The 25,728-nt window shown below is 51.2% G+C and overlaps 1 protein-coding gene across 3 annotated transcripts in view; it reads left to right on the forward strand.

Annotated features, from left to right (window-relative positions):
• The window catches only part of BTBD16 (BTB domain containing 16), a 45,076-nt gene that overhangs the window by 12,214 nt on the left and 7,134 nt on the right, over positions 1-25,728 (forward strand). For all 3 annotated transcript variants that reach the window (XM_086681076.1, XM_086681077.1, XM_086681078.1), the window contains exons 6-10: positions 1,261-1,375; positions 4,839-4,908; positions 6,086-6,216; positions 13,254-13,373; positions 25,520-25,611. In XM_086681076.1, the coding sequence (XP_086537202.1) occupies positions 1,261-1,375; positions 4,839-4,908; positions 6,086-6,216; positions 13,254-13,373; positions 25,520-25,611 (528 nt within the window). The remainder of the gene's footprint in view (positions 1-1,260; positions 1,376-4,838; positions 4,909-6,085; positions 6,217-13,253; positions 13,374-25,519; positions 25,612-25,728) is intronic.

Below are 25,728 nucleotides of genomic sequence, written 5' to 3' on the forward strand. Positions count from 1 at the left end.
TTAATTTTTTTTTTACATTTATTTATTTTTGAGAGACAGAGAGACAGAGCACAAGTGGGGAGGGGCACAGAGAGGGAGACAGAGAATCTGAAGCAGGCTCCAGGCTCCAAGCCATCAGCACAGAGCCTGACGCGGGGCTCGAACTCACAGACCGTGAGATGATGACCTGAGCTGAAGTCGAACACTCAACCAACTGAGCCACCCAGGTGCCCCTCCAGGCATCCTTAACTTTTTGGGAGACCCCAGACTCTGAGGACAAGATTTTCCTGAGGAAAAAAGCACAGCCACGCGCACACAGCGTTCTGTACATATTTGGGCAGTCACCTCCCTGCACAGGCCATGGAGCCCAGGTTAGCAGAGAACCCCTGAGGCGCAGACCCCGGGATAGGTTTAGAATAGCATTCTTTCAGTGCAAACTGTTGCAGCCTCTCTGGAAAACAGTATGGAGTTTCCTCACACAATTAAAAATAGATCTACCCTCTGACCCAGCAATAGCACTGCTAGGAATTTCCCCAAGGGATACAGGAGTGCTGATGCATAGGGCCCTTGTACCCCAATGTTTAGAGCAGCACTCTCAACAATCGCCAAATTATGGAAAGAGCCTAAATGTCCATCAACTGACAAACGGATACAGAAGTTGTGGTTTATATATACAATGGAATACTACTTGGCAATGAGAAAGAATGAAATCTGGCCCTTTGTAGCAATGTGGACGGAACTTATCATGCTAAGTGAAATAAGTCAGGCAGAGAAAGACAGATACCATATGTTTTCACTCTTATGTGGATCCTGAGACACTTACCAGAAGACCATGGGGGAGGGGAAGGGGAAAAAAAAAGTTACAGAGAGGGAGGGAGGCAAACCATAAGAGACTCTTAAATACTGAGAACAAACTGAGGGTTGATGGGGAGGGGGGGACGGGAAAGTGGGTGATGGGTGATGGGCATTGAGGAGGGCACCTGTTGGGATGAGCCCTGGGTGTTGTATGGAAGCCAAGTTGACAATTTCATATTAGAAAAAAAAAAACCGCATTCTTTCAGCAGGAACTCACTTCTCTTTGGCTTCATCTTCCTTGGTGGAGGCTGGGAGCCCGGGCTGTAGCTGTGCTCAGGTCCGAGCACGTGCGTTTCCTCTAAGGGCGTCTCTGCCGACACAGCCAGGGGACCCTTGAGCATCCAGCCAGGAGGGCACCTGCAAGGGAGGGACGCGGGGTCCAGAGCCCCGGGCTGACAGCTTTCTCTCTTGGATGCTTCCTCCCAGCCTTCGCCATGGCCCTGAAGAGCCTCTACCTGAGCCAGGTGGAGATGAACGTCAACGACGTGCTGGCCGTGCTGGCTTCCGCACACGTTCTCCAGATCAGCAGCCTGTTTCAAAGGTAAGGAAACATAGCAAGGCTCGGGCCAGGCCCAGCCCTGGGCAAGGTAGAGGGGGGGGCCCCCTGGCCCATTCATAGAATGGCCCCTGTCCATGGGCTAGAACATCCGGGTTTCTTGGCACAGAGCTGTGGGTCTGCAGAGGGACCGAGGCACGAATCCACCCGTCTCTTTCAGTATTCTTCAAAAAAAAACCAGTCTTTTTCTTAAAGTTTTCTGTTTATCTTTGAGAGACAGAGTGCTAGCGGGGAGGGGCAGAGAGAGAGGGAGACACAGAATCTGAAGCGGGCTCCAGGCTCTGAGCTGTCCGCACAGAGCCTGATGCAAGTCATGTGAGATCATGACCTGAGCTGAAGTCAGACGCTTAACTGAGCCACCCAAACGCCCCTGTAATATTTTTATTCTTACAAATGTTACACACGGTCACGGTAGATCTTTCAGAAGAGAGAAAAATGCAAAGATCCAAGTCAGCTGCCCACCAGTCCCGCTGCCCACTGGGGGCACAGCCTTTCTCTTGGGGATTCAGACCCCACTGACCCACCTGGGCTGCCTGTCAGGGGGGCCGAGCAGGGGAACGGGGGGGCCGAGCAAGGGAATGGACATCGAATGTGAAAGCCTGCTCATCCTGCTAAGGGTTGCCTGGGTTCATGGGCACCAAGAGAACGTGTGGGTACTGAAAGCAGAAGAGTGCAATGCAGCCTTGGGGGCTGACATTCAGAGGCTCCCAGTTTTCATTAGACTTTTTCCGCAAAGCCAGAAGCAGCCTAGGACGTGAGCAGCAGGGCCTGTGCTGAGCCCTGCTATAAGCCGCTCTTTGGTCTCCCGGGGCCTCAGTGTTCTCAGATGTGAAATGGGGCTCATTACATTCATCCTGAGTACTTCGCGGGACTTTGTTCAGGGTGAGGGGATGTCAGCACGAAGGGCTTTGAGGTGGGGCCTTCGCCCCGGTCAGACATGGTTCTCAGCTTTTGGCGAGGGTGACCTCACTTTATCCTCCCTGCAGAGAGGTGGTATATCATTATGTCCACTTCACAGACAAGAAAACGGAGGCCTCACGAGGTGAGCAGCTTGCACAAGACCACAGTAGAGCCGCCAGAACACGCAGGAGGCCAGGGGTCTCGGAACCTGTACCCCTAACACTGTCCTTTTCGGCTTTGCTCTGCTGAGGAGGTAGTGTCGCTTGCTCGTTCAGGGCTTCACTGACTTTCAGTGGCATTTGGTGAGGTGAGGTTTGCTTGGGGCCAGTCACCTGCCAGCTCATTCCGTCACCTTCGTTCACTTGTCTGCTCCTTTAAGAACGACGTCTTGGGCGTCTCCAGGACACCAGGACCAGGGGGCAAGGGCCCTGCCCTCTGAAGCTTCTTGCCCTACGGTCTCCAGGGCACAGGAAATGAATAAAGTGGAATGAAGGATGGGGATTCCCAGATGGAACATTTTGTGTTATGTGTGATTAATTTCAAGTAAACGGGGCCCAGTGATTAACAAGAACAGTTCTTAGAACCTCCCCCTTTTCCGTATCCCGTAATACTGCTCCATTCCAGTAACTTACGAAAGGGTAGGTGAACCGAGTGGAAAATTGCTGATGGGATTCACTCTTCTAGAATATTCTGTCCCTTCCCTTGGGCTTTTTCGGGGATGTGTGCCTCCTGCAGTCATGTCCCGGACATCGAGCTGGTGTCTTATAGTCTTTGATTTCCTAATACCTTCTGGGATTCAACATAGAGAGGGGATTTAGGGCAAGGATGGTCCACCAAGCTTGTTCTGCTCTACGCCTCAGTATCCTCTTTTGAGGAAATGAATGGATGAATGAACTTCCCATCCAAGACAAGAGAGGACATCAGCTGCTCTGTAGAGGGCAGGGGTAGGATCTCTCCCAAGGATCTTGCAGGTTTCAATTCACTTTCGTAGAGTCCACACAGCCAGCTTCAACCCCAAAGACACTTTTGAGCAGGAGTCTCATTTCTGGGGCACCTGAAATGACTCAGGCCAGATGCTCGATCAAGAGTATCAAGAAGCCTTATGAGGGATGCAGACGTCCCATGAACTGAGGGATGCAGGCTCTTGGAGGCCTGGACGTGACAACCGAGGGCACACTGAGGGGACCAGAGTCTTGAAAAGGTGCTCCAGCGTGTCGGCATGGCCTGACCTGGATGGTGCGTGGCGGGAGGTGGGAGACCAGCAGGTGTAGGTACAGCCGGATTGTGTAGGGTCTGGGGCTGACTAAGGAGTCCAATCTAGACTGCAGTTGATGGCTGATCGTCTGGGGTTTGCTGAGATTTCCCTCGTATTGTATATACCACCCATGTTCCGTGCCATACAGCCTTCATAAAACTGCTAAGTCCCAGCTTCCTTGCTCAGGACACTTCTGAGCAGCTCTTTCCTAGTGCTCTAATATCTCTGGGCCCAAAGCCGGAAGGCCAGCCTCCCTCATGGAGCAGGGATTCCAGCCGCTGTCTGTCAGCCTTGGCTGCCCTACCTCAGGCCCAGCTTCCTTGGAACCCTAGCCTGGCTATTGGGGGCTAAGCCAAGAACGACAGGTTCTTCATTTTCCTTCCTCCACCCCAACTTGGTTCAAGGTCAGAGCAGCAAGGGCTTTGGGGATAATGAGCCAGACCCGTCATTGCACGGGGGCGTATGGACCTTGCTCAAGATTCTCCAGATAGCCGTGGCCAGGTCTTACAGGTCAGATCCCGGTTGGCCTGGCACACAGCTGGGCTGGCTCTCACCTGCCTTCAAGAGGCTGATGGTACATTTGGCCGCAATGTGGCAGCACAAGCCTCAGTGTGTGTATATGTGTGTGTGTGTGTGGTACGTGGGTGCGTGTGGGTGTGTTTGTATAGGGGAACAGAAATGTCGTGTGGGTCACTCTGATAGCATCACAAATCCAGGTGCTGAACAAGACCTCAAAGGTCATCTTGGCTGAGCTCCCAGCCAAGGGCAGAATCACCCAGATGGCTGCCCTGGTCTGAATCACACGTAGCAGAAGCCATTGCCCTTCGGGGGATGCGGAGTGTGTGTGCCGATTCCATCTGGTACGGTTCCTTGATTTCGTGCATCAGATATGTGCACTGGCCCAGCTGGGCTCAGGGCTGTCACGTGCATGCATATATGAGCATGTTTCAGGCTTGCTTGGTGTCCCCTGGTCTGGGGAAGCCTGGCCATTCCAGTTCAGCCTGGCCGATGAGTCTGACCGTGAGAAAGGGGGAGCACGATTGAGGGTGCCAGCCTCTTAGAACACTAACTTCTGTGCCTTAACTCCAAGCCCAGCTAATTCTGTTCCCGTTTGTCGCTGGTAAGAGCCAGCACCTAAAGAACACCGTGCCTGGTGGCCGGCAGGACTCGCACCTCTGGCACTCTCGGTTTCCAGCTCTCCCACCATCCTGGAGTTGAATGAAACCTCTGGGGCTGCCCCTTCTCTGAAAGCAGCCTCGGGACCCTCCAGGAACAGCATTTCTCTCTCCGCAGGTGTGTGGCCGTGATGATGAAGGGACTCACGCCAAGCACCGTCAAGAGCTTTTACCTGGCCGGCTGCAAGGTGAGAACAACCTGGACAGAGCATACGGCACCTGGGGACTTTTGGGAGCACCCCAGCCTCTAGGATTTTACCCGCCAGGCCCAGCTCCAAACAATTATGAAAAATAATTTTATTTTGAAGGGACATCTTTAGGGGCGCCTGGGTGGCTCAGCCGGTTAAGCATCCGACTTTGGCTCGGGTCACGAACTCCTGGTACGTGAGTTCGAGCCCTACTTCAGGTGAGCTCGAGCCCTGCTTCGGGCTCCGCATTCTCCCTGCCCCGTGTGGGATTCTTTCTGCGCCTTGCTCACTCTCTCAAAATATAAATAAATAAATAAATAAATAAATAAATAAATAAATAAAGTGTTAAAAAATTAAAAAACAAAAGGACATTTTAAAGCCAAAAATTAAATATTAATAATAATAATAATAATAAATGTAAACAAAAACTTAAAAACTAAGGGGGAAAAAATACGAGCACAGTCTTTCTCACCAGAATAGCAGACAGTCAGTATCGGGAATAAATGATGTCATCTAATGGTCTCATTCTCAGAGGAGAACGCCACCTGATCCATCCTGATCAGGGTGACAGCTTCTAAGTGGCAGTGCTGGGCTCGAACCCCAGGCCATCTGATCCCTGCCTTCCTCTGTGAGGCTACCGTTGACCTGGATGGGCACTCACCCCGTGAAACAGGCCCGTCTGACCGTGACGTCTGGTTCACTCACGACCGGCTGGTCCCAGGGCTCTCGTAATGGCAGCTAAGAACGTGCGAAGTGCCTATTTTGTCAAAGACAATAAGTGTCCCCACCGTCCATCAGTAACTAGAAAGTCACTCTGTGGGCAGTGTCTTTGCATTCTGGTCAACATTTTCTTTTCCGGCCACTCTTGGCCTGGGAAGGACTGTAGCCCCCAGGACGTGCAAAGCGTACTGAGACCCTGCCAAGGTCCCTGGCCCTGGGAGAACCTTCCCACTTCCTTTGGACTTTGATGTCAGGGTATGTGCCCCCCACCAGCCTCAGCACTCCATCTGGGGTACACCCTGCAGGCCCTTCCATGATCTGTGACTGACTTCAGCCCAGAGATTTCAGTGTGCAAGTCCTGTGGTCAGACCACCAGGCCGCATCGTCACAGGCCAGCAGAGGGCGCCAAGAGTTCAGGGATCGCTTTATCTATCCTTGGCTTTTCTTGCCTTCGCAGTACAAGGAAGAGCAACTCACCACGGCCTGCGAGAAGTGGCTGGAAATGAACTTGGTCCCTCTGGTAGGGACACAGATCCACCTCCGGAAAATCCCGCAGGAGCTGCTTCACAGAGTGCTGCGGTCCCCCAGGTCAGAGCTGGTGCCCAGGGGTGCTGTGCTGGGGGTGGGGGGGTACCAGGAGCCCCCACCACCCTGCCTGGGGCAGCAGGGCCGGTCCTGGGAAGGGGGTGCTCCAGGGGGGTGCATCCATGCCCCTGCTGGCCATGCCAGGTGTCCTACACGTCCTCCATCCCAAACTCCCCACCATCCTGAACAGCTGGCCAGGGTGGGGGCTGAAACGCAGGGCACTGTGGGTAGGGAGGGGGACAAGACCCCTCACGCTCCTTCACTGGGGTGAGGACCTTCTGGGTGCCCGCTGTCCCGTGACCCACATGGTGGTTCATTCAGTAATTGCCTACATAATGTTAAAAAATCCTGACAACATTAATATACACCCGCTGTGGAAAATGGAGAACAGGGAAACGCAGAAAACAGAAAATAAGCACTCTCGTCCTAAATTGATTCCTGCCTTTAGCCCTGAGCCCTCTCCTGAACAGATGTGACCCAGACACCAGACTCTCTGTTTGACACTCGAGCTAAAACAAAACCCAACCCTGGGGGCCCCCACCCTGTGTTCCTTTAGCGGCTGATCAAACTGGAATCTTGGGGGGCCTTCTGAACATCACGTGGCCCTCTGCCCCGACTGCGTCAGTAGCACTTTCAGACCCAGCCCGTCTCTAAGGGCTTCTCTCCACAGGCACCAGCCAGAGATCTCCATCATCTGTTGTCTGGACCACTGCAGGGACCTCTGACTCAGGGTGTTGTGTCAGCTCTTGACCCCCTCCAAGAACATCTGTAGCCAAAGAGCTTTTGGCATGCCCACATCTCACCAGCCACGAGGCACCCACGGGGGCTACCTTGGATCTCAGCCCTGCCGAGCTCCTTGGTACCCACCAGTCTGCTCCCCTCCAGCCCAGTTCCTAGAAACGTCCCCAGTTCTTGGCCTTTTAGGTTTATTTCCAGTGTTTTATCAATATGAAAATAGCACCTTGGTGACCTCCTTCATGTACTTCCTTCCATCTTCATCCCAGATTATCTTCCCACATGAAATTTCTAGAAGTGACATTATTAAGTCAACAGGACTTTCTGGTTTTGTCACAGGTAAAAAGCATTCTAAAAAATATTCTATTTGAAAATAAGTTCTAACAAATCAAGATGGCAAGAACAGTATAAAGAATATTTCTATACCCTTTGCCCTATTTTGTTCAGTTTCTGCTGTCTGTTTGATCATCTGCATCTGTAGGTGTAACTGTGTACCCACATAGTTTTTCCTGAACCCTCTGAAAGCAAGTTGCACACATCATGTACCCTGTCTCCTAAATGCTTCAGTGTTTATTTCCTAACAGAAAGAACCTTTTAATGTAATCACAATGCAGTTATCAACTTCAGGGAATTTAGCATTGATGTTAATGCCTTGACATGATTAGCCCAGCGCCGTCCTTTATAACATTTCTTCCCCCAGTGCGGGATCTGGTTTAGATCACATATTGCATTTACTTGCCATGACTCTTTGGGACTCTTGAAAAGGTTCTCGATACCCATTGCCAAGGTACCGAGATTGTATTCCCTTTGGGTAGGTTTCAAAAGTGAGAAGTAAATTCCACTAAACATTTTAGCCGTATGTTAGAAATGGAATGTTTACTCGTGGTCGTGTGGCGGAAAGCATTCTGATATCAGAAATTAGATCTGCAAAGATTCATTCCACCGTTGGTTTGAATTTACTAAGTGGCTTGTGATGCCCTCGCACATACAGAGAAATGCAGTTGGTAGAACAGAGTTCTGGTGTGGAAGGAGACCATATTAGCAGGAAGACCTCAGGAACCCAGTCCAGGAACACTTCTGGGGCCCTGGGGGAGGGGGGGCACTCCTGGTGTCATTCTGCCCTACTCCCTGATGCTTTTCCCCAACCTCCGGCAGAGGAAAGGTTACACAACTGTGGAGGAAAAGGTAAACAAGGCATCCCTTAGACTTTTCGTAACACTGTCCCTCCCTTGGAAAGACTGAGCTGTCGCACCCTGGTAGTATTTGACCAAGAAAAGGGAAAAGTTGTCTGACCACAGCCAGAACCTTGGTGATGGAACAGGCCTTACAAAGTGTCCACTAGGCAGGAAAAGAGGTCAAGCACCTTCCACGTCAAGCGTCTAGACTCACAGGCTTGGAGAGACATGACGGAGCTGGGAACTGGGTCCTGCTCCTCGGGCCCCTCCCCCAGGAGCTGTGTCCACACAACCCAGAGCCATCCCGGCAGCTGGAGGAGACCCTGTGTGGCCTTGAGCATGTCATGGGGCCCGTGTGCCTTGGAGAGACTGGGCTAACGGCTCCGAGACTCGTGTTCGTGTTCCCCGGGGCACATTCTCCTCACCCGCCCTGTTGATGTCCAGTGACCGCCTGCTTTAAAGCTGGAGGGAGGTGGGGAGCAGAGGGTGCTGGAAGACAGGGCCTGGCCGCACCCCGTGCCCGGCGGGATTGTTAGACATTCACCCAGGCTCAGGTTCCTCATCTGGGCGCACTTGTTGGCTGGTGGATCTGGCACTTTGGACCGCAGCTAATGAAGAACAAACCCTTGGACGAGTTCACTGTTACCGAGCACACTGGGGTATGTGCGCAGCCCTGTGCGCTGTGCCTTTCAACCACCACAACCCTATGCGATAGGTAGTTATTGCCCCTAAGATAAGAGGGACAGTAAAAGGCAGGGCTGGGCTCCAACCTGGGACTCAGGCTCCAAGGTCCAGGCTCACACCCTCCATGCTGCAACGTCTCTTCATTCGTCACAGAGACCAGGCTTCCCGGCAACCAGAACTCCACCAGATCTGGGTCGTCCTGGCAAGTCACGTGACGCCAGAGCAGCCGTGTGGCCACGCCAACCCTTGAGGTCGGGGATGGAGCATCCCCGGGGCCCAGGAAGGTACACTGTGGCCCACCCCCTGGTGTTTGGGTTTCTAAGCATCATCGGAATAACATCCTTCTCAGCAGGTGCTTCAACTTCTGGGCTGTTCACCTTCCCTTTCTGAAGTCCCTTTGACCTCAGCTCCCTTTGGGTTTTGCTCTCCATTTTATAAATGACCTCGCATAAAATACACACCGGTTTACTAGCCTCCAGGGCCTCTGGTTTTAATTTCTTTGCCTGGGCCTTGGGTTTTCAGTTCATTTTGTCTTTAGAGGTCACCACTAGGTTACCCTGTTCCACTAACTCTAATATTATGAAAGCTTCATTCCAAGTTTTCTGGAAGCCAAGCTCCTTGTAGACTCAGGAACATGGAAAACTTGGCAAGCCGTCTGGTTCCTATCAGCAGGAAGGCTGCCTTGCCGCCCCTGCAACGGGGGTGTGCCCGCTTCTCCCTGGCTTCCTGTCGAGGACACCACACATCTTGAGGGTTCAAGAATTCCCAAGAGAAGCCCCCCCTGTCCTCCACATCAGGCCTGTCCAACAGCTTTCCCACTAACATCTGGAACGGGGCATGGCTCTCAAACGTGATAGTTCCTGGGGCGCCTGGGTGGCTGAGTCTTAGGTTAAGTGTCTGACTTCGGCTCAGGTCATGATCTCGCAGTTTGTGAGTTCGAGCCCTGCGTCAAACTCTGTGCGGACAGCTCAGAGCCTGGAGCCTGCTTCGGGTTCTGTGTCTCCCTCTCTCTCTGCCCCTTCATCACTTGCACTCTGTCTCTCTCTCTCTCTCTCTCAAAAAAGTAAAACATTAAAAAAAGAAAAAAAGTAATACTTCCTGAAGCTGGTGGTTCTCTGGCTAATCGCAACAATACCTACTAACTATTGAGCACTTGTTGCATACAGAGCACTCTGAGTGGGTCATCAGCCTAATTCCTATAGCCACCCAGTGAGGTGGGTACTGTTACCTGCTTTCTTACCTGTGGAATGGAGATTACGGGAAGTGCAAAGATTGACCCAGGCTCCCTCCATGCAGCATGAGAAATGGGATTTGAATGCAGGTCCAGGTGACCTCAAAACCCCAGGTCATTACCAGCCTAGCCCATTTCTCCTTATTGATAATCAAGATCAATAAGGATATTGATGGATCTATTTTTCATTGTAGAAAAAACTTTTAAATGTAGGAAGATCATAGAAAACACAGTTGGGCCCACTTCCCAAAATGAACAGTGACATTTTGTCATAAGAAAGAAAACATTACCAATAAAGCAGGACTCGACTGTGCACCCTCCCCAGCCTTATTCTCCTTCCATTCTCTCTGCCTCCCTCCCTCCCTCCCTAAAGACAATCAGACCATTGTCACGGGCTCGCATGAACTCATCCGTGTGATTATATTCTTACTACACATATGTGTGTCCATAAATAACATTTTGCAAAGGCTTAAACTTCAAATAAATGTTCTCATAGTGACCTTAATGTTCTGCCGCTTACTTTACTCACTAACATGATGCGATGTGTTCTCTCCGTATTGGTACTTACATATCTGATTAGCATTTTAAATTTGACGTTGTACAGGGTTCCATAGAATGAATAGATAGCAATTTTTCATTCCCTTCTTAATGGCCTTTTGATTTATTTTGCTTCATTTTTTGTCGTGGCAATCGATGCTGCCGTGGGTACCCTTGTTCGTGGTTTCTTGTTTGCGTTGAGACGGCGTTCTCTATACTCAAAGGGGGGCCTTTATTATTTACATACAATTTTCTCAAAAAAAAAAGACAAACAGTGCCTTGTTAGAAGCATTCTTCTCTTAAAGAACAAATGCCAGTTGCCTCCCAATGGCTATTAGTGAGCCCCAGTAAACACAGGGAGAACAGCCCAGATGTTCCCCGAGGGAAGTTTAAGAACTCTGTAAGTTCTGTTTTGATTGAGGCCATCAGGGCTCTTATGTAAATGAAAATATGTTTGAGTGTCCTGAGCAGGAGCCAATACTTTACTGGTACTTGGTCTAAAGACAGGGCTTTATTTGAACAATTACCATTCACAATGAAAGTAAAACCAGAATCCTGATTCACGGAGCCCCAGTTACTCCTCCTGTGTTGCTGCCTGTTCCTCTTTGGAGACGTCCCAAAGAACCTTCTGGGCTTGGGAACCTTGGGCTTGGATTCTGCACCGGGAGTCATGTAGCTCCCCAGCCCAGAGGTGGTTGGTGTCCCTGTGGAGTTCTCTGTGGGCACATCATATCAAGTGGCTGTGACATCCGCCCTCCTGCCTCACTGTCATTGCCCAGACAGTGACAAATTTGGTCCTGTCTGGCCAGAGTCAAAGCCCATGCATCTGTAGGTAACCTGAAAACAGAGCAAAGAGACATTCTGTGATCAGAAATAGTGTCAAAGGTGGGTGGGTGACATTTCCATTGTTCTTTAGAGTCCCTACTTAGCTTGGGTCCCACCCACCAAGACCACTCAAAGTTGCGGGTGCAGAGGCCGTGACAGGTTTCGAAGCCAGTGTGCCATTCCTGTGGTCAAGACCGGAAATATCGAGGGGTTTAAGAAACACCGAAATGACTTCTCAGATAATCAAGTTGTTGGGAGGCTGTTTAGAGAACTTCTTTGGGAAACACCCTTCCTTTACAGAGTTGACACCGTGGGGAGCGACACTCGCTCCTTCTCACCACTTGTTTCTTGATAAGAAGTCTCATGCCGCTGCAGGCCAAGCGTGGGTTCTGCAGCCAGGACCTGGCCCTGCCACTTACGAGTCCCAGCGGCCACTCACTAGCACGCTCCTAGGTGCCAGGCGCTGCACTCAGCAAGCTGTACGTGTGTGGTCAGCTCGATGATGTCGACATCCCAACCCCCAGAGCCTGTGAATCTGTCAGGTTGCATGGCAAAGAGGAAAAACATTGCGGATGGATGACCTTGAGCTGGGGAGGGCGTCCTGGGTTACCCAGGTGGGCCCAGGATAATCACAAGGCTCCTTCCACATGGAAGAGGGAGGCAGGAGGATCAGAACCAGATGGAGATTGATTGGAAGGCGCTGTGCTGTTGGCTTGAGGGTGGAGGAAGGAGCCACAGGCCATGGGATGTGGGTGGCCTCTGCAAGCTGGAAAAAGCAAGGAAATGATTTTCCATAGAGCCTCCAGAAAGAAGGCAGCCCACCCCTGGATCTTAGCTCAGTGAGATCGATTTTTATTCTTCTGACCTCCACAACCGTAAGATAATACATGTGTGTTGTCTTAAGCCACTTGGTTCATAGCTTGTTACCGCAGCGACAGGAAAACTCAGCGTTGTCACTCACGTAGACTTTGAGCGTTGGCTGTCACCACTATCTGCAGATGAGGGCGTAGTGGCTGGGGGGCCGCCCAGCAGCCTGCAGGAGGTTCCACAGCCAGCGTGGGGCCGAACGGAGCCACGCCAGGTCTGACCCCAGGATCCTGTGACCTTGGATAAGCTATTTAGCCCTCAGTCGGGGCTGGGACTAGAAGGTGATGAGTGAGGCACTAACCTCGGGTGCAAAATTTAAGGGGACACAAAACAACCCTCAGTCTTCAGGTAAAGTATATTGTAGTGCGATACTTCAAAATCGACAGTAATGCAAAAAAACACAATGAACGAATGGGGCGCCTGGGTGGCTCGGTCGGCTAAGCATCTGACTGTTTATTTCAGCTCAGGTTATGATCTCATGGTTCCGGGATGGAGCCTTGAGTCGGGCTCCATGCTGGGCATGCAGCCTGCTTGCAATGCTCTCTCTCTCCCTTTCCCTTTGCCCCTCCCCACTCAAAACCCACGCTGAACAAAATATTAAAATTTTAAGTAAACATAGGGCCAGTCTGAATTCACATATCCATATAAGGAATGTATCGCAACTTTGCAGGATTGCTGTGTGGAATCAAACGAAAGAAACATCCAAACGCGTCTCACACACACCTGTCTGTGGTAAGGGCTTAAATGCTGCCCGTGGCTTTGGTGGCACAGCAGGTGGGCGTCAGGCTGCTGAGGGTCACATCCCAGCGCTGCCATTCACTGTCCCAGTGACCCTGAGAAGGTCACTTCATCTCTCTCTGGCTGAAGTGACCGACAGACTCGGGGGTCGTATTGCCTCAGACCTCAACTCACTTTTGACTTTCTGTTTTCTTACAAATCGTGTGAGATTTTGCTATTCCTGAAATGTCTTCTCTTATTTCGGCCAGGTTGTTCACTTTTAATGAGTTTCATCTTCTGAAAACGCTACTTTTGTGGGTCTTCTTGCAACTGAACCCCAAAGTGCAGACAGTTCCTGTGCAGGAAACAGTGCTGGCATTTTTTACCAGGTAACACGACTTTGTGTTGATTGATGAAACGCACATACGCTGGGTTTCTGTACTCATAATATCATGGAGGAAAAGCATCAATGACATGATTTTTGATAGCATCATCTAGAGTGCACAGAATGCAATTTTCTTTATGGGGCCTAAGATTATGGGGTATCTTCAAGCCGCTGGAAATGGCTCACGTACTTGAAAACGTGAATAACATGTAGGTGCGATCATAAGAGATACTCATGTGCTTCTGAACACGTTCTGTCCAGCAAAAGACATGCTATACGAGGTATTCCTTTTATTTAGAAAAATGTATTACCAAACCACACTGACCTTAAAAACATCGTATTTTAAATGTGCCTAGGGGCGCCTGGTGGATCAGTTGGTTAAGGGTCTGACTCTTGATTTCCACTCAGGTCATGATCTCACGATTTTTGGGTTTGAGCCCTGCATCGGGCTCTGCGCTGACAGTGTAGAGCCTGCTTGGGATTCTCTCTCTTCCTCTCTGCCCCTCCCCCACTCGCTTGCACTCTCTCTCTCTCTCTCTAAGTAAATAAATAAATAAACTTTAAAAAAGGTACCTAAATTAGACCAGGTTGTCCTCACTTATATTTCACAACAGCATATAAAATTCTGAATTTTCTGAACAAATGAAAAAGCATTTGAATGTACAAAAGTTTCATAGAATTAACTCAAGTTTCTTATCCTCTCTAAACTTATAAGTTCTAAAAATTGCGTATCTCAAAATTTCAGTAAAAAATACCTACAGTTTAATGGACACCATTTAATTATGCTTACTAATTCCGATACGCGCTTTCTTTTTTAAAATGTTTATTTTTGGGGCGCCTGGGTGGCGCAGTCGGTTGGCGTCCGACTTCAGCCAGGTCACGATCTCGCGGTCCGTGAGTTCGAGCCCCGCGTCGGGCTCTGGGCTGATGGCTCAGAGCCTGGAACCTGTTTCCGATTCTGTGTCTCCCTCTCTCTCTGCCCCTCCCCCATTCATGCTCTGTCTCTCTCTGTCCCAAAAATAAATAAACGTTGAAAAAAAAAATTTTTTTTTTTAAATAAAAATAAAAAATAAAATGTTTATTTTTGTGAGCGAGAGAGTGAGAGAGAGCATGAGCAGGGGAGGGGCAGAGAGAAAGGGAGACACAGAATCAATTCAAAGCAGGCTCCGGGCTCCGAGCTGTCAGCGCAGAGCCCGATGTGGGGCTGGAACCCATGAACCGTGAGATCGTGAGCGGAGCGAAAGTCAGGCGCTTAACCGACTGAGCCACCCAGGCGCCCCGACGACAGCACTTTCTATTCATAATCTCATTTCATCTGTAAAAGACTCCGGGGCTTGCTTTGTCATTCCCATTTTACAGATGACTAAACTGAGGTGGAAATGAACTACCCTGTCAGAGATCACACACGCGGTAAGGGACGGGGTCTGACTTGAACCCGGCCTGCGGAAATCCCAAGACACTTTGCTGCCCATTCCTAGAATGGCCGATTGGATATCCTCTCTTGTGTCCACTCAGCTGGTTCAGTAATAGCTCCCTGGGCGCTGTGTTCAGAAAGATCCTGAGGCTGCCTGTAGGCTCAGTGTTGTTGTTAGCAGGGGACTTGGAGTGCGCCTTCCCCTCCCCGTGCTGCCCTCTGCTATGAGTGTTTTCCATCTGTCCTATCAAGAGTGCCCCCATTAGCAGTGGCAGCCTGGGCGCAGGGGAGCGGGGTGGGGGGCAGGGCGAAACTGGTAGTTTATGGGCTCCCTTTCATGCCTCTTTATAAAGCTTCGATTGGGGCGCCTGGGTGGCGCAGTCGGTTAAGCGTCCGACTTCAGCCAGGGCACCATCTCGCGGTCCGTGAGTTCGAGCCCCGCGTCAGGCTCTGGGCTGATGGCTCGGAGGCTGGAGCCTGTTTTCGATTCTGTGTCTCCCTCTCTCTCTGCCCCTCCCCCGTTCATGCTCTGTCTCTCTCTGTCCCAAAAATAAATAAAAAACGTTGAAAAAAAAAATTTATAAAGCTTCGATTAAAACTTTGTATGTATGCTCACATCACGCAAGCTGGCTGTGGAGTGTGGTGGCCCTGCAGCTACAGACAGTCCCAGGCGGGCCGCAGGGGGTCTGCCTGGAGGAAGTGACAGCGGGCATCACTTTCATTGTCGGGTTTAGGCTTCGGCTCCCCACCTCAGCAGGAATGGGGTTTCCAGGCACCATAAGGCGTGTTCAAGGGAGCGAAGAGGCCCCATTCCTTTTGCACGTGTGAGTTTAGCAGATAAACACATCTTCCACCTATTCGTCAGTGGCTTGACCTGATCAAGCCAAGCTCCGTTTGCATTGTTCTGAAGCAGTGAATCCTTTTCTGGAACATCTGTGCACCATGTTAACTAAAGAGCCCATTTTTCCTGTCTCGTTATTTGGGGAAAGCGGTATTCAGTGCCAGGATGATATGCACTTTGCTTAGTTTCTATATAATTTGCTTTGAGCGCAAATGTTTTACTAACCACCCCCCACTCTTTTAATAGCCCAAGAGACACTTTTTCCAGTGAGTCATGCACAACCAGGAAAACTTGCTCTTTGGCTCCAGGTTAGCTTTCATACTGGGAATGTCTTAGAACCGGGAGGTAGGAAATGAGCTGGAATGTGGAAACTGTTTTTAATGCGGTAGAAACAGAGGGAATGAGGCTCTCAGGGGGGTGGCCCCCCGCTGAGAGTAGGGTGCGCTAGGTTTTCCTGAGCTGGAGTCCCAGGGCTCCTCCTCACTATCATTAGCTTTTCCATTCCTCTTGAACCTACGCTGGTTGCCTCTTGACCTCACACCTCCCACGCCTGGCTACATTTCCCAAGCCCCCGATGCTACATTGTTCCTTGTTGGAAACCATTTGTGAGTTTCCCTTTGGTCCCAGTATCTTCTACTGGGGGGCCCCGTGTTCTCTGACTGCAGCACAGCGGGGGACTCCCAGCAGCCTGTGCGCCTGCCTTCCCTCCCGCTTCCCCGCCAGCAAGCTTGGTGCCCCAGGGAACAGACAGATGGTCTGGGCCTCGGGGCTCTTCCCCTGCAGCTGTCCAGGCGCACCCCCGACTCTGAGGACCGCGTGCCCATTTTTAGGATTGTGGGCGACTCTCCTCTCATCCCAGCTCGCTCTTCTGCCCTAGAACAGTGGCACCTTTAAGGTGTTCCCTCATCCATGGCCTCCACCTCCCAAATGTGTGTCCCCCGAGTCTCCAGACTCAGCCTAGGGATCAGCACTTGCCTCTCCTGCTAATGTAACTCCCACCCGTTCTGCCCCCGCTGCCAGTCTGTCCACGGTGGGGCCTACCCTGAGAGCCTCTCTGACCCCTGAGAGCCTGACGACCACTGATGTCCCCCGGGGACATCATGAGCAGCTTCAAGGAAGGGTCTGTGGGCCTTTATCACACCCCTAGCTTGTCTGGCACCGTGCTGTGCATGGAAGAGCTTCTGAAGGATGAGTTTCCAGCAATCGCTTTTTTTTTTAACATTTATTTATTATTGAGAGACAGAGCATGAGCATGGGAGGGGCAGAGAGAGAGGGGGACACAGAATCCGAAGCAGGCTCCAGGCTCCAAGCTGTCGGCACAGAGCCCGACCTGGGGCTCGAACTCACAGACCGCGAGATCATGACCTGAGCTGAAGTCAGACGCTCAACCGACTGAGCCACCCAGGCGCCCCCAACAATCGTTTTTGTGTGGCTTGGTTCCCCTCACAGAAGTGGGTTGTAATATGCTGATGCAAAATTCAGAGAACACTTTGTCTATAACAGGGTCTGTAGACAGATGACTGATGGCGGGTGCCTGCTTGGTGTTCTAGACAAGGAAGGGTTCCAAGGTTTTCTGTAGGCTCGGGGAGAAATAACGTCTCGGTTGGTTAGTGATGTCTACCCCGGACATGGCAGTGGGTACTGGGTGCCTTGTTCCGTGTTTACTGTCCCTTCCTGCAGATCCCCGGGGCTGCCCCGCAGCAGGGCAGGGTCTTGGGGCTGCTGGCCCAGAGGAGCTGGTGGCCTGAAGGCTGCAGCTGCGAGAAGGCACTTCTGCTCTTAGTGGAGGAGGGAGGCTGCCGGGAGTCACAGCCAGCGTGGGCCAGAGTCGGGTCACCAGGGGAGCTGACCTTCACGGCTCAATGAGGCACCAAGGGGAACAGCTGGTCAGGTCCCTGTGGCCACGGGACATGCCAGGGACGCTAAAAGATGAGGCAGAGGAGTAGACCCCCTGGGAGACAGTACATAGGCTTCGGAATGAGGATCAAGGAAGCTGAGTCTTTGGCCCAGTTTTTAAAGTTACGTGTATTGATGAAAGAATGTAAATGACAGAGTGATCTGTGAGGGATCTCCCAGTGGTCAGAGTGGACATCTTGAGGCCACCACAACATGGGGACTTCCCAAATGGGACCGTACTTTTGTAACGTGCACCAGTGGGACAAGTGGCCCGAACACAAGCTAGTGGGGATCTGTGAGCCACTGGAAACAAGGCCACGCTGCAGCTGTGCCTGTGGCCCTGGCCGGCCTGGCGCCCGCATCGGAGGGTTTGGAACAGTAATTGAGTAAAAGTAGGGGCGCCTGGGTGGCTCAGTCGGCTAAGCATCCAGCTCTTGATTTCAGCTCAGGTCATGAACTCACGGTTTCGAAAGCTCGAGCCCTGCATCAGGCTCTGCGCTCACAGCATGGAGCCGGCTCGGGAGTCTCCCTCTGTCTCTGCCCCTCCCTTGCTGGAGCTCTCTGTCTCTCTCAAGATAAATAAATAAACTAAAAAAAATTGTTTTTAAATAGATCAGATGCCCCTTTTCTTACGTGTCTTAGCAAGGTCTGGAAGGCACGCTAGGAGTGAAGGTATTTGAACACTTGACCCCAGTACCAGCAATGCCTGCAAATAAAGACATAGGTCCAAGCCTTGTTTATTCTCCCAGGTTCTTTCATTCTTTGATTTTTTTTTTCAAGTTTTTATTCATCCTACCGGTAGTTCTAGAACATGCGTTCTATGCCAGAGACCCTGACAGAAAGCTGAAGGGGAAGTTTCTCTACCTAGCCAGACACGTACAAACACTTTGCAACTTCTTTTCATGGCTGAGTATAACGGCATAGGAGGGGAGCATTCACACACACACACACACACACACGCACGCACACGCCCCTTGGCCCCCACAGTCTGTTTTCTGGCAGTGGTTAATTTAGAAAAACAAATAGACCGGCCAGAATTAAATTTAACATTTCCTTGTAGGAAAAACAAAAAATGTAAGCAAAGCTCACACAGACTCCATCCACAGAGGAGAAGTCATCATTTCTTTCCAGTTAGCGGTCTGAGAAGTCCAGGAAAACTGTAAAAACTCATCAATTGGAGTAGGGCCAGAGGCAGGCAAGTTTTTCACTTTTTTAAAACTGCATTTTTTTTTTAAGTTTATGTATTTATTTTGAGCGAGAAGGTGGGGAGCAGAGAGAGGCAGACAGCAGGTTCCCAGCTGTTAGCACATAGCCGGAGGGGGCGCTCAATCCCGCGACCTGTGAGATCATGACCTGAGCGGAAATCAAGAGTCAGACACTTAACCGACTGAACCACCCAGGCGCCCCAAAGGTACATTTTTAACCAAAGTGTAAAATACATACAGAAAAGTGCACAGACCTTTGTGGATTTCCACAAAGCTCACACATCTGTGTCAGCAGGGCCCAGACTGAGGGACCAACTCGACCAGGCACCTAAAGTGTCTTATCTCAGTCCCCACCTTTCCCAGAAAAAGGAAAACAACATCCAGGCTTCCTTTACTTTCAAGATGTCTTGGCTGCTTTTGAACTTTGCATAAACAGAATCTTACGATATACACTTCTTCGTGTCTGCCTTCCCTTTCACTCAATAGCGTATCTATAAAATCCGTCCAGGGAGGGACAGCCAGGGAAGGCAAGGGACTTGCTCAGGGTCCTTCTGCAATGAATTGGTGGAGGGTCTTCTAGATCTTTGGACACGTCCTTTTATTCTATTTTTTTAAGTCCATTTATTTATTTTGAGAGAGAGAGAGACAACACAAGTGGGGAAGGGGCAGAAGAGAGGGAGAGAGAGAGAATCTCAAACAGGCTCCATGCTGCCAGCACAGAGCTCAACGTGGGGCTCGAACCCATGAAACTGTGAGATCATGACCTGAGCTGAAACCAAGAAATGGACACTTAACCGACTGAGCTACCCAGGCACCCCCACATCCCTTTATTTTAAGATTCTCCAGATTGTAATTCTGGCCCTTAACTGATTTGTTAATCACTAAGTGGGTCCTTCTTAGACACAAGGATGGGTCCCAGCAATGGGCTTACAACCTTTCCTGAAGGAGGTCACTGAAAACAGTCAGTGAAGCCAGTTTCCGCATGATCCCAACGCCTGGATTTCCCTGGCTGCTGCTGCTGAGTCTCCCCTCCTTCCTGGGGCCTATCCAAATCTGATTCAACCTTGACAGCACTAGCCAAGGACTCCTCCGGGAAGCCTTCCCAGATCTCACTTGCACACAGGACAGATTCCTCCTCTGAGCTCCTCTGTGCAGAGGGAACAAGAGCATGTGCTGACTGGGTGGGTGGGCACTGACCTGACAAACCCAGCACCATGTTCCCCCCAGACCCTGTGAGGGGAGCCCTGGAGGAGAGCCACCATGCCACGGCCTGCACCCCTGACCCCTGAGCCTGCTGATGTCTCCAGGGAGACGCTTTGTGATCCTATGTGCTGGGGCGGCCAGAAGCCATGCATCTACTGTGATTAATTAGTGGCATTTGAAATGTGGCAACAGAGTCATCATGAAACTGGGCACCCCTGGTGTGAGAACTCTCATCTCTTAACCGGAACATTCATTTTGAAATATCCCATGAGTCACGGACATGAGCGCCATTAAATTGTTTGGTCTCAGATTAGCCAAGCCCTATAGAGGGGGGTAGGTATATTTGGGGACAACGGGGTTTCCCATCGCTGGACTTTGGTGTTTCTTGCCTTTTTTAAAATTTCTTCTTTTGCTCTGACCACATTGCCTCTGCTCCGCTAGAGTCTGGCTTTCTGGAAGCTGAATCTCCTTTCTTTTCAAGGTCCCTAAATATTACCCCCATTCCTTACTAACTTTTCACTTAGGTCACATGGCTTCTTGGCTTGCCACCCAAACGGGGCGGACCCAGTGTGTCATCTTCAATGAGAGTAGAGACGTGGAAGGAGCCCAAGAAGTGTAGAGCCTCCGATGTAAGAGGTCCCTCCAGAGGGCAGCTAAGGTTATCATTACACAGGATTTCTAGACCCAGTTCTGCCGTTGGGCAAAGGTTAGGACGGACTTTCTTGTCAAGATGACATCGAACTGGGTCTCAATGAATGTCTAGTAGGACTTGACCCGGCAAATAAGCGTGGCAACAGCAGGGAGGCCCATAGCACAGGAAACCCAACCTGGAGCAGCCTGGTCTGTGTGCACACGTGTGTGTGTGTGTGTGTGTGTGCATGTGTGCACGTGTGCGTGCATGCGCTGGGGCAAGACAGCTGGCGTTCCTTGAACAGACACATGGGCGCATGGAGAGAGGGGATGGCAGGACGGAGGCTGCTGAGTTGGCGGGATCGATTCCTCATCCAATTCATTCACTCAACAAATTGCAAGCCGGCTGAGCGCCAGGCCCTGCGAGAGGCGCCGAGAGGACAAGAGCAAACAACACAGATGCCAAGCCCCAGCTTCGCGGCGTTTATGACCTCGGAAGCAGAGACAGACAATACGTTCAGTGAATAAGATGCATGTTAGCAGATGGTGGCCCTGAGTCTGGGTCCCGCTCCTGCCACGAGCCGGCTGGAAGTCTTTGGACGAGAACCTAACCTTTCTGCAGGGACATTAGCAAGACCCATGCATCAGGTGCAAGTTCGTTGGGACTCGAAGAAAAGGCCCTTGGCGGGAGGCGCTGAAAGGCAGTGACATCTGATAGGTGACAGTGGGAGCAGCCATCAGAAGTGTTTCATTTACCGCACCATGGGGTTAAGAGGCTAGAGGATGGGCTTGTGTTTGCTGGCTTTCTGAAGGCACCCAGGTCTATACTGAGGGACGGCTGGAAAAAAGCCGTGTGCCCTTCTCATCACGAGGTATTGCCTCAAAGAGTGCAGTTTTTTTTTCACGCTTCACCTTAAAATTTAAAACTACTATTTCAAATATTTTTTCACAGAAATGAAGTAATGTTTTAATCCTAATTTTTTTTTATGATAGTAAAGTATTAAGATAAAATTGGCCTTGTTAGGGGCGCCGGGTGGCTCCGTCCGTCGGTTAAGCCGCCGACTCGGGCTCAGGTCATGATCTCGCAGTTCATGAGTTCGAGCCCCACGTCGGGCTCTGTGCGGACAACTCAGAGGCTGGAGCCTGCTTCCGATTCTGTGTCTCCCTCTCTCTCTGCCCCTCCCCCACTGGCACTCTCTCTCAAAAAAAAAAATAAATAAATAAACATTAAAAAATTTTTAATTAGGGGCGCCTGGGTGGCGCAGTCGGTTAAGCGTCCGACTTCAGCCAGGTCACGATCTCGCGGTCCATGAGTTCGAGCCCCGCATCGGGCTCTGGGCTGATGGCTCGGAGCCTGGAGCCTGTTTCCGATTCTGTGTCTCCCTCTCTCTCTGCCCCTCCTCCGTTCATGCTCTGTTTCTCTCTGTCCCCCAAAAATAAATAAACGTTGAAAAAAAATTTTTAATTAAAAAAAAAGATAAAATTTGCCATTTTAACTACTTTCATGTGTGTCATTGAGTGGCAATTAAGTACATTCACACTGTGGTGCAACCATCGCTGCCTTCCATCTCCAGAATGTTTTTATCTTTCCAAACTGAAACTTTATCCGTTGAACAATTAACGGATCTCCATTCCCCTGTCCCCCTGCCCCTGGCAAGCACACTACTCCTTCTGCTTCTATAAATTCAACTCCTCTAGGGAACCTCATGTAAGTGCAATCACATAGAATTTGTTCTTCCGTGTTGGGCTTATTTCCCTGAGCATAAGTCTCCAAGGCTCATCCATGGAATATCATGTGTCGGAATTCCAAAGTGGATATTTTAAGGCTAAAATTTGAGGTGCTGGGGTCATGGGGCCCTGAGTCAGACACACAGGAAGGATAAATGACTCCGACGGATGACAGGATGGGGGAAGTGAGAGGTTGTGGCTAAAAGCAGCTCTAAAATTACGACTGGTGCCAGTCAAAGGGACACTTGTCCTGGGCATTGCCTTTCAGGAAGTCTGGGGGGGGGGGGGGGGGTTGTCCCCGGGGCCCTTGAAAGCAGGACCCAGAGCCAACCTGGGCTTGTCTTTCAGTCTCAGGGACCTATGAACTGTCCTCCCCAAAGGGGTCATGCCCCAAGGGTTTCTTGAAGACCTGTAGGAGGCAGACACCATGGCCTGACGTTCGTTCCAGAAAAGTCAGTGCTAAACCCAAAGGGATCTTTGCACGGATGGCATCGAGTGCCAGGGGAAGCCAGGCCAGCATTTGATCCCACCAACAGAGCCGGGCAAAGAGGCCCCCCAGCTTTGTGTTAGCTTCCTGTCACACTGGGTTGGGGTAATGAGCCCATCATCGGGCCAGAGAGTAGAGGATGCCTCTGCCTTCAGACGGTGGAGAGGAGCCAGGTTCGATGGAAAACGCACTGAGCTGTTCTCAGGAGGCCTAGGTAGAGTCCTGGCTCTGCAACAGTCGGCCTCACCCGTCTCCAAGGGCAGGGCTGTGTGCATTGGTTCAAGGTGCTGGACCACGTCCCTCCGATGCTTTCAGATTTTAGAAAAGCAACAGCTGAAGCCACCATCTTCTTCCTCTGAGATGGCCCGAGGCTTGGGTAATTCAGAGGCTGGCAGTGACAATGAATGCCACCAAAAACAACTCCAGGCCCTTGGACAGCTTGAGTCCAGGTCACTTTCCCAGGGACGCGAGGACAGTGGTGGTAATCATGCGGTACGGAGTGCTTGTGGGGCATCGGAAGCTGTGCCAGCACCATCACCTTTACTCTTCGTTGATACCCACGGAGGCTCACGTGGCCGTTGTCCCCACTTGACAGAGAAGGAGATTGGAGCTCAGGGAGGCTCAGTCACGTGACTGATGGCCAGCTGGTCCAGGACCGGAAGCTAGTCCAAGCTCACGGAAGCATGATTAGACAACGGATGGGCAGACTCATGACCTCGTAAGTCAGCCACCATCGGTGCCACTTTCCTGTGACCCGGAGGCATCTTAAAGTCCAATCACCTGTCTCCGCAAAGCTCTTTCCCGAATCCTCTGGGAAGGGAGGTCTGTCGGGAGAGTTCCTGGCTGATGGGCTGTCGGGTCCGAGCGCCTCTTCCAGGGAGACTCTGCGGCTTGGCTTCCTGTACCCTCCCAGTAGCCGTCCCACAAAGCTGCAGAGTTGGTGCCTGGGGGCTTCTGAGTCGCAGGGGACGTGCTGTCCTCAACCGTTCAGCTTTCTGGGCTGAAAGTGTCTCTAACCGGCAGCTCCAGCAAGTGCTCCCTTCTTAGGGCAGTACCAGAACGTAGGTGCCCTTGCCGGGGACGCAGGCTCATTCCCTAGAGCACTCGGCTGGAGGGGACTGTGCCAGCTCGGCCCCTTCTTCCCTCCGTGACACCTACACCCAGTATGATGTCACCTAGCTTGTTCCTCCGTTAAATGGTGAGAGACAGGCAGGAAAGGGAACAAGCGAGTGTTATCCGTCCAGCTAAGACATCACGTTCTCTGGGTACCAGCCTGGCCTACACTAGCCCAGCTACATGTGCGCAGGCTGACGGAGGGCGGGTTCCGGGATCAGCAGAACTGTACTGTGCCTGAAAGCATCAGCATTCCTTTATTTACGCCTGATCTGTCTACCACCAGAGACTGGCACCCAGTGGCATCTAACAAATAATCACTGAATTGAATCAACTCATTTGTCTTTGTGCCCCTCTCCCACCCCACGCGCCTCAGCATCCCTAAACTAGCTCCTGGGACCGCGGACACGGAGGGTCCCAGAAATTCCTAGGACTTCTGAAAGCAAATGGTCCTTAGCAGGCTGGCGGGCACCTCCAGCGGGACACGGGGCCAACGGTGCGTTCAGTCTGGCTGAGACAGGGTGTGATTTGAACATCACTCTTGATTCATGGAAAAATAATCTGCGGGCGCCCTTGGCTGGTCTCATACGGATCTGCCTTGAGGGAATGACTTTGAGTTTCCAAAGGGACTCGGAAAAATTACTCCCGTTGTCCCCATTGATGAAACGTGACCCTTTTACGAAACAAGTTGTTGCAAAACAAGAATGGTGGATGTGTGTCTGTGTGTATGCATGTTCGCAAAGGGAATCTGATCTCAACCCAGCCCCGACTTTCAGCATGGATGGAAATTAACTGGAGCTTAGTACCGACGGTAACTGCAGAACAGCTACTGAAATTCGTCACCCGCTTTCCTTCTGTTTAACCCTACCAGAAGGCACTTTTGAAGGACCTAAGTTGGCCACTATTGAAAGGGCAGCTTGTGTAGTGGAGGAATACAAAGTCCTGCGTTCAAGTCCTAATTGAGCCTTTGTTTTTTCATCTGCAAAATGGAGCCCATGACACCTGCCCTGTCTGGCCCGCAAGAAGTTTGTGAGACTCAAGTGAGAAAATGTATCTTGAAACCCTCCATAAAGTGGGGCGCCTGGGTGGCGCAGTCGGTTGAGCGTCCGACTTCAGCCAGGTCACGATCTCGCGGTCCGGGAGTTCGAGCCCCGCGTCGGGCTCTGGGCTGATGGCTCGGAGCCTGGAGCCTGTTTCCGATTCTGTGTCTCCCTCTCTCTCTGCCCCTCCCCCGTTCATGCTCTGTCTCTCTCTGTCCCAAAAATAAATAAACGTTGAAAAAAAAAAAATTAAAAAAAAAAAAAAAGAAACCCTCCATAAAGTAACATATGTTACCGCCAGTCACTTACTTCATCAGTAGTATGTGCTGTGCACCTGCTCTGTACGTAGCGTGGCAACGGATGGCAAGGGACTAGGACCAGTGTCTCGTTATCACCTGTGCGGTCAGCCTTCACCCAGGCTGTCCCAGCTGCCCTCTGCGTCCGCACGCCTCACCCATCCAGAGAGAACCAAGCACATCTACCCCTGACTGGTGAAAACACTAGTCTCTTTGACGTGACTCTCGTTAGCCCTCGCCAATTCCAGAAAGGAGGTTTAATGACAGTCTCTTGTTCCTCTTTGCACCTCGGCTCAGCTTCTCCAGGAAGTGTTCCTTTCTGGATCAGGACACGGGACAGAGCTTGGTGCCACTTTTCCTTTGCCTGCGCCTGCACGGCATCATCAAAGGTAAGCCCTGCCTGAGTGAGTGCATCTGGGAAGGCTCTTGGGGACCCGCCCCACCCTCAGCAACTCCCAGGAAAGACCCCGCAGGCCTTTCCGAGGGAATCAGCTGGGATATGGCAT

The sequence above is a fragment of the Puma concolor genome, chromosome D2 (assembly GCF_028749965.1).
Source record: "Puma concolor isolate L17-30 chromosome D2, mPumCon1.1.hap2, whole genome shotgun sequence".
Taxonomy (NCBI): domain Eukaryota; kingdom Metazoa; phylum Chordata; class Mammalia; order Carnivora; family Felidae; genus Puma; species Puma concolor.